At 37.1% G+C, this 12971-nt stretch overlaps 1 protein-coding gene across 1 annotated transcript; it reads right to left on the reverse strand.

The window, feature by feature from the left end:
• Positions 1-3392: 3392 nt before the first annotated feature.
• On the reverse strand, positions 3393-12536 carry LOC137397273 (transmembrane protein 26-like). The gene is made up of 6 exons (XM_068083562.1): positions 12461-12536; positions 10249-10370; positions 7843-7936; positions 6968-7125; positions 4966-5067; positions 3393-3650 (listed from the first exon to the last, which is right to left on the reverse strand). Exons 1-6 carry the CDS (start codon positions 12534-12536, stop codon positions 3393-3395), a joined length of 810 nt encoding a protein of 269 aa, XP_067939663.1.
• Positions 12537-12971: the final 435 nt, after the last annotated feature.

A 12971-nucleotide genomic window follows, 5' to 3' on the forward strand; every position in this document is an offset into this window, starting at 1 on the left:
ACATACACCGATGAGGTACATACACCAACGAGGTACATACACCAATGAGGTAAATACACCAACGAGGTACATACGCCAACGAGGTACATACGCCAACGAGGTACATACACCAACCAAGTACATACAACAACGAGGTACATACACCAACGAGGTACATACGCCAACGAGGTACATACGCCAACGAGGTACATACGCCAACGAGGTACATACGCCAACGAGGTACATACGCCAACGAGGTACATACGCCAACGAGGTACATACGCCAACGAGGTACATACGCCAACGAGGTACATACGCCAACGAGGTACATACGCCAACGAGGTACATACGCCAACGAGGTACATACGCCAACGAGGTACATACGCCAACGAGGTACATACGCCAACGAGGTACATACGCCAACGAGGTACATACGCCAACGAGGTTCATACGCCAACGAGGTACATACGCCAACGAGGTACATACGCCAACGAGGTACATACACCAATGAGGTACATGCACCAACGAGGTACATACAACAACGAGGTACATACACCAACGAGGTACATACAACAACGAGGTACATACACCAATGAGGTACATACAACAAAAAGGTACATACACCAACGAGGTACATACATCGACGAGGTACATACACCGATGAGGTACATACACCAACGAGGTACATACGCCAACGAGGTACATACGCCAACGAGGTACATACGCCAACGAGGTACATACGCCAACGAGGTACATACGCCAACGAGGTACATACGCCAACGAGGTACATACGCCAATGAGGTTCATACGCCAACGAGGTACATACGCCAACGAGGTACATACGCCAACGAGGTACATACACCAACGAGGTACATGCACCAACGAGGTACATACAACAACGAGGTACATACACCAACGAGGTACATACAACAACGAGGTACATACACCAATGAGGTACATACAACAAAAAGGTACATACACCAACGAGGTACATACATCGACGAGGTACATACACCGATGAGGTACATACACCAACGAGGTACATACGCCAACGAGGTACATACGCCAACGAGGTACATACGCCAACGAGATACATACGCCAACGAGGTACATACGCCAACGAGGTACATACGCCAACGAGGTACATACGCCAACGAGGTACATACGCCAACGACATACATACGCCAACGAGGTACATACGCCAACGAGGTACATACGCCAACGAGGTTCATACGCCAACGAGGTACATACGCCAACGAGGTACATACGCCAACGAGGTACATACACCAACGAGGTACATGCACCAACGAAGTACATACAACAACGAGGTACATACACCAACGAGGTACATACAACAACGAGGTACATACACCAATGAGGTACATACAACAAAAAGGTACATACACCAACGAGGTACATACATCGACGAGGTACATACACCGATGAGGTACATACACCAACGAGGTACATACGCCAACGAGGTACATACGCCAACAAGGTACATACGCCAACGAGGTACATACGCCAACGAGGTACATACGCCAACGAGGTACATACGCCAACGAGGTACATACGCCAACGAGGTTCATACGCCAACGAGGTACATACGCCAACGAGGTACATACGCCAACGAGGTACATACACCAACGAGGTACATGCACCAACGAGGTACATACAACAACGAGGTACATACACCAACGAGGTACATACAACAACGAGGTACATACACCAATGAGGTACATACAACAAAAAGGTACATACACCAACGAGGTACATACATCGACGAGGTACATACACCGATGAGGTACATACACCAATGAGGTACATACGCCAACGAGGTACATACGCCAACGAGGTACATACGCCAACGAGATACATACGCCAACGAGGTACATACGCCAACGAGGTACATACGCCAACGAGGTACATACGCCAACGAGGTACATACGCCAACGACATACATACGCCAACGAGGTACATACGCCAACGAGGTACATACGCCAACGAGGTTCATACGCCAACGAGGTACATACGCCAACGAGGTACATACGCCAACGAGGTACATACGCCAACGAGGTACATACGCCAACGAGGTACATACGCCAACGAGGTACATACGCCAACGAGGTACATACGCCAATGAGGTACATACGCCAACGAGGTACATACACCAATGAGGTACATACATCAACAAGGTACATACACCAACAAGGTACATACAATGTATGATCAAATCTGTACAGGTTGTTATCTTGAACCATTAAAATGAAATGTTCAGAATTTAGCCAACATAATCACTCACTAACATAATTTTGCAGCTGTTTGGTTACATGTTTGAAATCAGGACAAGATGAAGATTAATTTAATATACAACTAGTACTCTGGCAGTCCCAGGTAAGATCATGATTGTGTGAAATGGTTATGCGCACAATTACTCCGTGATGCTGCAAGATGGTGCAGTTGGTAGTGTACTTGTTTGAAATACATGGTTTGTTGAAGTTCAATTCTGGTGCAATGCATATTTTTTCGTAGTCTTTGGATGGGCGGACAAACAAAGCACTGATTATAGCAAATACTAGCAGAATCTCTGGCATTGTATGTTTAATTAAATAATCTGATGAACTTGAGCAAGTTACGCCTTAGGATAGTAGTCTAAATCTTTACTAAAACAATAGCCATGTTTGGAGTCAGCTTAATAATTGTTACGTTATGCGTAACGATCAAACCTGCTAGTAATAAACTAAAGTGCTGTAAGTGTGAGGGTTTGAATGATACAATTGTTCAAATTCTTCATCGTTACAGTCAGTTAGACATCATATTGTAACGATATAGATCACTGGTCTTCAGAACTGGAGATTTAGAGTTTGAGCCCTCCACCATACAGATTTGTCATTACTAAAACTTTATCGCTTTAACTAAACACACGGATGACAGACCAACAAACATTGAGACTTATATATGAATCTAATGAATGTCCGGCACAAGAAATAAAAACGGTTTTCGCGCAGAAATCACTGGTACACAAGCATGACTCTGCTCAATCTATAGATATCTACTTTTGCTAAGAAGAGATCTTTGCAACTGCTGATATAAAGGTTTTGACTTCTATAAAAGTTTTAAGCACAAAGACACTTGACTTTTAGGAGACGCAATAAATCATTGTGAATTGTTTTTTTGATCAAATAGAAAAGAAAGAGAAGTGATTAAAAGCTCGAGCAAGAGATGGCGATTACTACAACTATGGCTGTAAAAGCCATAGTTGTAGTAATCGCGAGTTAAACATCGAGAGAGGCAACAGAAAATACTGCTCTTAGATAAGTCTAACTATAATATAAAAAGATTACAAGCATTTTGAACAATAGTGTCGTTACTGCTACAGTGACAAAAAGAATATTCTAGAAAGATTGTATAAGTTAATGAAGTGCCGTAACTAAATCATTTGGTACGGCCAGTTCCTGAACATTTGACTGAGCAGCTGGTACAGCCAGTTCCTGAACCTTTGACTGAGCAGCTGGTACGGCCAGTTCCTGAACATTTGACTGAGCAGCTGGTACGGCCAGTTCCTGAACATTTGACAGCGTAGCTGGTATAGAGATCTTGACAAAGGCAGTTGGTTGGTTCATTTGATCCAGAACAGGCTTGTAGTACTGCGCTCGTTTCTCTTTCTTCACCTTAGTGTAAAATCCAGAGCATGTTTACAAGATGCAAGGGAAATAATTTCTAATACAACATTTGGCTGTAGAAACATTGTTTATAGGACTGGTGAATTACAAACTACAAGAAAATGTTCTAAATCACTTGTGTGAAACTACGTATATACTTACAATAAACTACGTATATACTTACAATAAACAAAAATATTAGTATGGTTAGATTTATCACAGAGATATTGAAAAGAATGCTCTGTACACATGACTTGTTATTATTGGTACTGCAACATGAGGTTGGATTATTTGCATGACATCTGTTATCTACTTTCATTATAAAGACTTAATTACGAACCTAAAATAGAGGTAGTCACTCCACGGATAACTTTCTCAAAATTACACTAAGAGCAAAGTAGATGTTATTTTTCTGGGGATAATACGTTTTGTTAGAATTAAAGATGCTCACTAACACTAGGTGTTAATATTTATGTATATTAATGCTGTTCATAAGTATACTAAACACCTATATTTTATATATTTTATATATTTACTAATTTTTAATATGTACAGTACAATATAAAATTTTGATAGTTTTAACACACGATTTGCATTAGACAAGTACTATAGGTTCCTATACCCTTCCATATGACAATTTTGCCTTACGATCCCAACAACAAAACGAATTAATGTTGTCAGGCGGGCATCCACTGTACTCTGCAGCTTCATACAGTACAAAAGGGTAAAAAGTGAAATTGATGAAACACATCTACAGGCCCAATGATAAGTTTGACAACTACTTTCATATATTAAAACTTAATCAATTTTAGCCTCTACATAATCTAAAAAAATTGTTTAAAATAATTCACATCATTAACAATGAAATACATTTTTGCAATTTTTACAGTGCATAAAAACTGTTAAATTTAGTTTGAAGCTGTCCTAGTTTTGTAGCACCTGTATATAATATCAAAAAGGAATGTTAACAGGCTGAATCAGTGTTTGTAATACTAGCTGACATGCTGAATCAGTGTCTGTAATACTAGTTGGCAGGCTGAATCAGTGTTTGTAATACTAGCTGACATGCTGAATCAGTGTCTGTAATACTAGTTGACAGGCTGAATCAGTGTTTGTAATACTGGTTGACAAGCTGAATCAGTGTTTGTAATACTAGTTGACATGCTGAATCAGTGTCAGTAATACTAATTGACAAGCTGAATCAGTGTTTGTAATACTAGTTGACAAGCTGAATCAGTGTCTGTAATACTAGTTGACAGGCTGAATCAGTGTCTGTAATACTAGTTGACAAGCTGAATCAGTGTCTGTAATACATCAATCTCACCTTTTGTCGATGTTCAGAAGCGATAGCAATAAGTTTGTTGGTATTCAAGGCAGTCAGGAGCAGGTTCTTACAGGTAAAGAAAAAAATGGTGTAGCTGAACACCTGAAATACAACACAAAAAAGTGATAGTCCCCAAATATGTATGATGATTTAACGTTTGAACCTCCTGGAGTTGCTATATTTTTATCAATCAATGCAATAATTGTACATAAACATGAGTTGCTGTGGCCAAGTTTTGCTAAAAACCTGGTAGTTGATAAGGATACATATATATTTTAAAATGATATTAAAAAGAAAGTGTGAGCACGCATATTTGAAATGAAAGATATATACAAACAAGTTGGTAATGGAGTTAACGATAAGGCGTGTATCAGAATGAACGTTTTGACAATATTCTGTCAGATACGTGTAATTTAGCAGGGCAACATTAGTTCAATTTCTACACGTAAATTCTAGCCATCTATCAACTATTGCTAACAACTATGTCACAAAAGTTTTTGCTAAAAAACTTTTGTGACATAATTGTTACGAAAGTGGAGAAAGATGTATATTTTTGTTAGAATATAGTTAGGATAAATATTATATTTTAATGATGAAAAAGCTTTAAAGGTTGACTGGCAACAAAATTCACATTACAGTTATTTGGTATCAAAAGGTTCACCATGTGTGACTCTGTTGTGTTGTAAGTGCAAAATATGTGGAAATGTGATTACAAGCTCTTAAAAGCTCAAAAACAAACAGTTAATCACAGCCATCACGAAAACGACGTAGTTGGGAATCTTTTTATTTCGATGACGTACTCAAACATTGTGGTTATTGTTTTGACACGGGATGCTATCACCTAAAATAAAAGGCCAATAGAAAGCTCAATATAAAACTTATCGTAGCACTAGTTTATGACAAACACTTAGGGTACTACCGAACACCCCGTATCAAATATAGATGCTCACTACTTTACAGTTTTGTTTCAGCTTGATCAAATCATCTAGTCGTAATCTGATCATGTGACCCCTACTTCTTGCCAAATGGCGCGAACAATTTCTGCAGCAATTTTTGACCATCACAGGTGACCAACAGGCTTGACATGTTTATCTGAGGATGATATTCACTCCTTCGAGCTAAGGTTAAAAAATTGAACAAATTTTTACAGTAGGTTTTGAGATATCAGTGCTCAAAGTGACAGCATTACAATGATGATGAAATAGATGTGTAAAGACAATAGACATGGTTTTATTGAATGCGTGAAGTTTATTTGTGAAAATATTTCGACGAATGAGATTGCATGAAAGTGTAAACAGAAGCCATCATGTTCTGCGACGTCCCATTTGAGCCATTTTGGAAAAGGATTCCATAATACGACATTTTTGCGATGGCTGCGATTAACTGTGCGTGTTTGAGCTTTTAAGAGCTTTTAATCACATTTCCACATACTTTGCACCTAAAACACAGCAGAGTAAGACATGGTGAATATTTTGATACCAAATAACCGTAATGTAAATTTTGCTGCAACTCAACCTTCAAGTATATTGGTTAAATTTTTCTCAATATCAAAAAATTCAAGCCAGAAGATGTTCTAACGGACTTGAGTTTAAAAAATAAATGTTTTAGGATCAAGTGCATACTTAATTTCTATTCTGGCCTCATTATTGAAAAGGATAGTTAAGGAAGATAATAGATGAGAAAGGACCTAACTGCTAACCTCATGCTAGATCAAGAGGACATAATTGCTAAAGCTATACTAAATAAAGAGGACATACATGTAGTTACTAACTTTATAGTAAATAAAAAGGACCTAACTGCTAACCTCATGCTAGAACAAGAGGACATAACTACTAGAATTATAGTAGATAAAGAAGACATAACTACTACCATTGTAGTAGATAAAGAGAACATAACTAATAAGTCTATAGTGGATAAAGGGATCACGACTCCTAATATTGTGGTAGCTAAAGAGGATATAATTACCAACATTATAGTGGATAAAGAGGACATAACTACTAACCTCATAGTGGATAATGAGTACAAATCGGAAAACAAGAAAAGGAATATCATCAAGCAGTAAAACTGCTAAAATCGCCCAGACTCCGTTCTCTAGACAAGAGCCACAAATTGTGGATCCTGTAAACCGAATAAAGAGGTTTTCCTCAAGCTTTAACCTGCCTACATAAGGCACCTAATCAATGTTCAGGTAAAAGCTAAACACTCCTACAGAGTATAACTACATTTGTAGTATGTAATGTATACACAGTGTCAACTAGTATGTAATGTATACACAGTGTCAACTAGTATGTAATGTTTACACAGTGTCAACTAGTATGTAATGTATACACAGTGTCAACTAGTATGTATTGTTTACACAGTGTCAACTAGTATGTAATGTATACACAGTGCCAACTAGTATGTAATGTATACACAGTGTCAACTAGTATGTAATGTATTCACAGTGTCAACTAGTATGTAATGTATACACAGCGTCAACTAGTATGTAATGTATACACAGTGTCAACTAGTATTTAATGTTTACACAGTGTCAACTAGTATGTAATGTATACACAGTGTCAACTAGTATGTAATGTATACACAGTGTCAACTAGTATGTAATGTATACACAGTGTCAACTAGTATGTTATGTATACACAGTGTCAACTAGTATGTTATGTATTCACAGTGTCAACTAGTGCTTGTATAATGTCTGACAATTATCGTAGATTTTTAGCCTTTAAAAAAAGGAAAAATACATGTTTGCAATCTGAGAGAGCCTCAACAGACAATCCTGACAGTCAAATTCCTCAGCTATAAATCTATTATCAAAGCCAAAGAACACACAAACTATTGAGAAGGTTAAATAAACTTTCAATGCTCTAGAAGTAGACTAACCCTTTTTTCTCTCCGTCACCACAATGCCAATTTGGATGATTCCACTCGTCCATAGACATAGAGTAACAGTGACAAGCATAGCATTTGTGCCTACCTATAACATACAACCTTTCATAACTGATATAACTACAAAATTTTTATCATATTGTTGTAAAGTTATAAACAAGAAACAATGAATTCATTTTAATAGTACGATATTAATTCTTATCATAATACTGCATATTTAAGACCTGCACCCACAACCATGGCACCTCTCGCATGCTTAAATGTTAGCAATAACAGGAATAGCATGGTTGGCTATATCGATAGATATAGCACACGATGCTATATCACGTGTGCTATATCAAATCAACCATAAATGAATTAGTATGATCGTAACCAATACTTTATCATTCATAGATAATATTGATTGTGTTAGATATTACTTCAAATGAAATACAGAAAAACATACTTGAAGACAGCTGTATTTGAGCATTCTTCAAACACCTAAAAGTCTTGTCACATCTGCTATTATAATATTAGCAGCATAGTTGCCTCTTGCTGCCGTAGCAAAGTAGCTTTTACTCAGATAATTAGTACCAAATGTTTAGGCTGGAGTTGAATTCTCTCTCAGAAAGTGAAGCTAACCGTGAGCATTTTTAGAGTTGGTCATTCCTGCATTCAGTTAATCTTTGATACGCAATTTTCTTTACTATAACAAGAGAGATGTTTGTTTGTCCGTCTGTCCGTCTGTCGAAAGCAGCGGTTGGTAAAAAGACGGCATTGTAAAAAATCTGAACTCACAAAATTCAGCAGACAAACACTTTAACACCTGCACCAATCGATTGCTTTGCAGCATTTCAGAATAATTGTGCAGCTAGTTATTATCTTTGCTTCATCAGTACACCAGACTGCCAGAGTACTAGTCTTTTATCAGCACACCAGACTACCAGAGTACTAGTCTTTCATCAGCACACCAGACTACCAGAGTACTAGTCTTTTATCAGTACACCAGACTACCAGAGTACTAGTCTTTTATCAGTACACCAGACTACCAGAGTACTAGTCTTTCATCAGTACACCAGACTACCAGAGTACTAGTCTTTCATTAGCACATCAGACTGCCAGAATACTAGTCTTTCATCAGCACACCAGACTACCAGAGTACTAGTCTTTCATTAGCACACCAGACTACCAGAGTACTAGTCTTTCATTAGCACATCAGACTGCCAGAATACTAGTCTTTCATCAGCACACCAGACTACCAGAGTACTAGTCTTTCATTAGCACACCAGACTACCAGAGTACTAGTCTTTCATTAGCACACCAGACTGCCAGAGTACTAGTCTTTCATCAGCACACCAGACTACCAGAGTACTAGTCTTTTATCAGCACACCAGACTGCCAGAGTACTAGTCTTTCATCAGCACACCAGACTGCCAGAGTACTAGTCTTTCATCAGCACACCAGACTACCAGAGTACTAGTCTTTCATCAGCACACCAGACTGCCAGAGTACTAGTCTTTCATCAGCACACCAGACTACCAGAGTACTAGTCTTTCATCAGCACACCAGACTGCCAGAGTACTAGTCTTTCATCAGCACACCAGACTACCAGAGTACTAGTCTTTTATCAGTACACCAGACTACCAGAGTACTAGTCTTTCATTAGCACACCAGACTACCAGAGTACTTGTCTTTCATTAGCACACCAGACTGCCAGAGTACTCATGCTATGTTACACAGTTGTCTACAGAGTATGCAGATATTTAATTAAAGATACATAAGTCTGTCCTAGTTTTATCATTCAACTAATGCTGGTGAAGGATTACTTAAACCAGATTGCAAAAATTCCGACTACAAAACATAGAGAATGCATAAAGAATACAACATCAGCAAGGAAAGTTTAGAGATTTTAGTAGTGCCAAAGATTAGTGCGGTTGTATACACTCTCAGTTATATAATCATGAGAAATTTATGGTATAGAGGTCTATGGCAATGAACGAGAACGCAAAGAAGAGCTGAGAGCTACGTTATATTGTGATTATCTCCCTACATCTCTAAAGGCTGCAACAACAATCCAAGGCTTGCCTAGTAATCAGCTGTAACAACCAGCCAGCCAATGAACTTGCAGCAGCTAGTTGTTTTCATTCAAGGTAAGAGGGGTTGTCCTCAGAGCTCACTTGCCAGCAGCTGGTAAAATCACCCTTTTGAGTCAATATAATGAGGTATGGTAGAAGCCTTTGTCAAAATGTGCAATTTTTGTGCATTTAAAAGTGCCCTAGCTTTATAAACTAAAATTGGTGATCTAGGAATTGTCTACTCAATTAAGTAAACTTAGTGAGCTAGGAATTGTCTGCTCTATAAACTAAAACTGGGAAACTCGAACTGTCTAATTTAATTTCATAGAGGAGCAAAAGACCATACCTTGTCTTCATTCAAAAGTCTGAATAAATCCAAAATGTCTGATGTAACAGCAAAGTTATGAAACAACATGACAGCCTTCTGTGCCATAGTTACAGTACCAGATCGCGGACAGAGCCATCTACCTAAAAGGGAAAGTTAATAGTTACTCTTGAAATAAACTGTCAGGCTGATAACAAAGTAATGTTCTTTACAAGTCAGCTGACACAATGCTACAAGCATGCATAAAGACAAACTTGGGCTCCAGTTGTGTCATATATTGTGTTAATCATTGAATTTTTAATTATGATAAAATAAATTATGTATTATCTATGACTGAAGCATATTTAAAAGACAACTTCTTGATGGTTAATTCAAAAGCTATGCTTTTACAATGAGAAATATGCACGACATGACTGTGAACTCCAGTGACAGTTGTAGGAGTAAAACATAAAAAACATTGATAATCTATATATGTATATAAAGTGCTTGTTAGTAAGTTTTTGTTTGTTGGTCTGCCACCCATATGTCCAGTTGTAGCAATAAAAATAGGAACAGTAAAATCCATTCACACTTGAATTGGACACCGAGGGACCAGTTTTGCAGACAGGCACACTAACCACTAGACCACGCAGCTACTTTGCCACACTATGGAATGGTTATTTATTCTAGCACGCTTGAAGATCATGATTGCATGAGAGATCATGACGAGTAACGATTATAAGTACAATTATTCCTCGTTGTGGCAAGCTGGCTGCATGGCTTAGTGGAAGTGATCTTGACTTTGCATCCATGCATCTCAGAGTGTATGGGTTTGACTTCTGTACAGCGCAATGTATTTTCTTAATGTCCAGATGAAAGGATATACATGAATCTTATCATAGTAAAGATTTGGACTAGCTCAAGTTACTTAAATTTATACAATTCATATTAATAAATTCATACAAATTCATAAGTTACTCAAAAACCTTTTATTATCCTTTATCCGAAAGCCCACAAACAGATGAGCTTAATGCTGTGGACCATGAACTACAGACTATAGTCTACAAATATGAATTATAGAATATAGGCTATAGACTATAGCATATTGACTATAGACAAAAGGTAATAGGCTATAAGCTACGTATAAAAATTGATAGAGCAGTTGCATGGTGTTGAGTTAATCAAGAAAAGTGTGATATTAGTTTTTTGTACGAGATTTCTTCATCAATGTTTCAAACAGAAATATCACAAGAATAAAGATAATATAAACGAGATTATACTAATACAAGCAACCAGATGTGGCTCAAGCCACTATTTATTGATATATATGTAGAAAAGGCAGAAATTTAAAACTTTTTAATTTAAAAAACAAAATATTAGAGTGTCTGCACTCTAGTAGTTTCCTCCTGCTACAAGATAGCGAGCACAAAGTAGCAGTAGATTCACAATAAATAACAGTGAGGTAGGTTATGGAAATAGAAAGGAGTTATATTGTGTGTCTCCTCCTCTTCCAATAATTCTGTCGCGTGTGAAATAAACTGGATCCTTTTGTTGGAAACTAACATTCTCATTTACTACATTGTTACTCATTGTAAATTTAATTAATAGTCATTAATTATATATTAAATTAATCCTCAATTTTTCCTGATTTTAAATATATAAACCAAACAGCTGTAAAATTAAGTTTTTGAATGATTAGGTAGACTGAATTCTGAACATTTCATTTTTTAATGGTTGAAGATAATAATCTATACAGATAGAATCACACCATACATTCTTATTTGCTTATTATTCTTATTTCATATTTAAATTCATACTTATTCCAGTTTTATATTTAAAATCAGAACAAAATGAGAATTAATCTACTACATAATTTATGGCTATTAAATAAATTCACAATTATTAACAATATTGTAAATAGGAATTTTGGTTTTCCAATGAAAGGAGTCTAGTTTATTTCGCACACCACTATACGTTCAGTAATTTACTTACACCTTTGGCAAATAATGAAAAGACACATAGTGGTAAAAACACAGTGAGTTGTCTGAACTTTTCCTAATAAACGTTCGACCAATAGAAAAGAAGGTACTTAATTTTTTGCTCTATAATTAATGATGTACAGTTGCTGTGATATATTCGCGACTGATACACAGAACCTTCAGCATCATGTCAGGGTATTTGAATAGTACTAACTACCAACTTGCTAAAATGTAGATTTACTTGGTTATGAGTGAAGAACTAGTAGTATACTAACCTATAACTAGCAGCAGGAGAAGGAGCTGGACCATGATCTGTATGCAGTTCCCACAAGCACAGAATTCATCCACCATATACTCTGACTGAATAAAATTATCTATTTATAGTTTATATTAATATCCTCTCACGAGAATAAACAAATTATTTTTAACCATCCCATTATTTTATCAAAAAACTTAGATTTTCCTCCATTTTCTAATGGCATCAAGATTATCTCCTCGTTAATAAACCTGTTAAACTATTAAAATGTTATGTGTTAGTGTAAAGAAAACCGCTGGTTCCTTCTGCTGGTTCCCTCTGCTGGTTCCCTCTGCTGGTACACAAGAATCAAAGCCACTGAGTGCAAGGCAGTAAAACAGATATATGTTTTATAAATATATGTGAATACATGTGATTCAGTGTGCGCGCTTACAACAAAACAACATGCAAGAGACTGCCAGAAATCTCTGATCTCGTCGTTCTTCTAGCCTCCTTATATATGCATTTCTCTAACTGGCTCTGTTCCATTG

The sequence above is a fragment of the Watersipora subatra genome, chromosome 5, assembly GCF_963576615.1.
Source record: "Watersipora subatra chromosome 5, tzWatSuba1.1, whole genome shotgun sequence".
NCBI lineage: Eukaryota > Metazoa > Bryozoa > Gymnolaemata > Cheilostomatida > Watersiporidae > Watersipora > Watersipora subatra.

Bases quoted from the DNA above. Each gene is read 5' to 3' on its own strand.
- LOC137397273 (XM_068083562.1), bottom strand. From the start codon at position 12,536: ATGGTGGATGAATTCTGTGCTTGTGGGAACTGCATACAGATCATGGTC. The intron at 7,937-10,248 runs GTATGGTCTTTT...TGTATGTTATAG, and splicing joins GACTTTTGAATGAAGACAAG to GTAGGCACAAATGCTATGCT. The intron at 7,126-7,842 runs GTTAGTCTACTT...TGCCTTATGTAG, and splicing joins GGTGACGGAGAGAAAAAAGG to GCAGGTTAAAGCTTGAGGAA.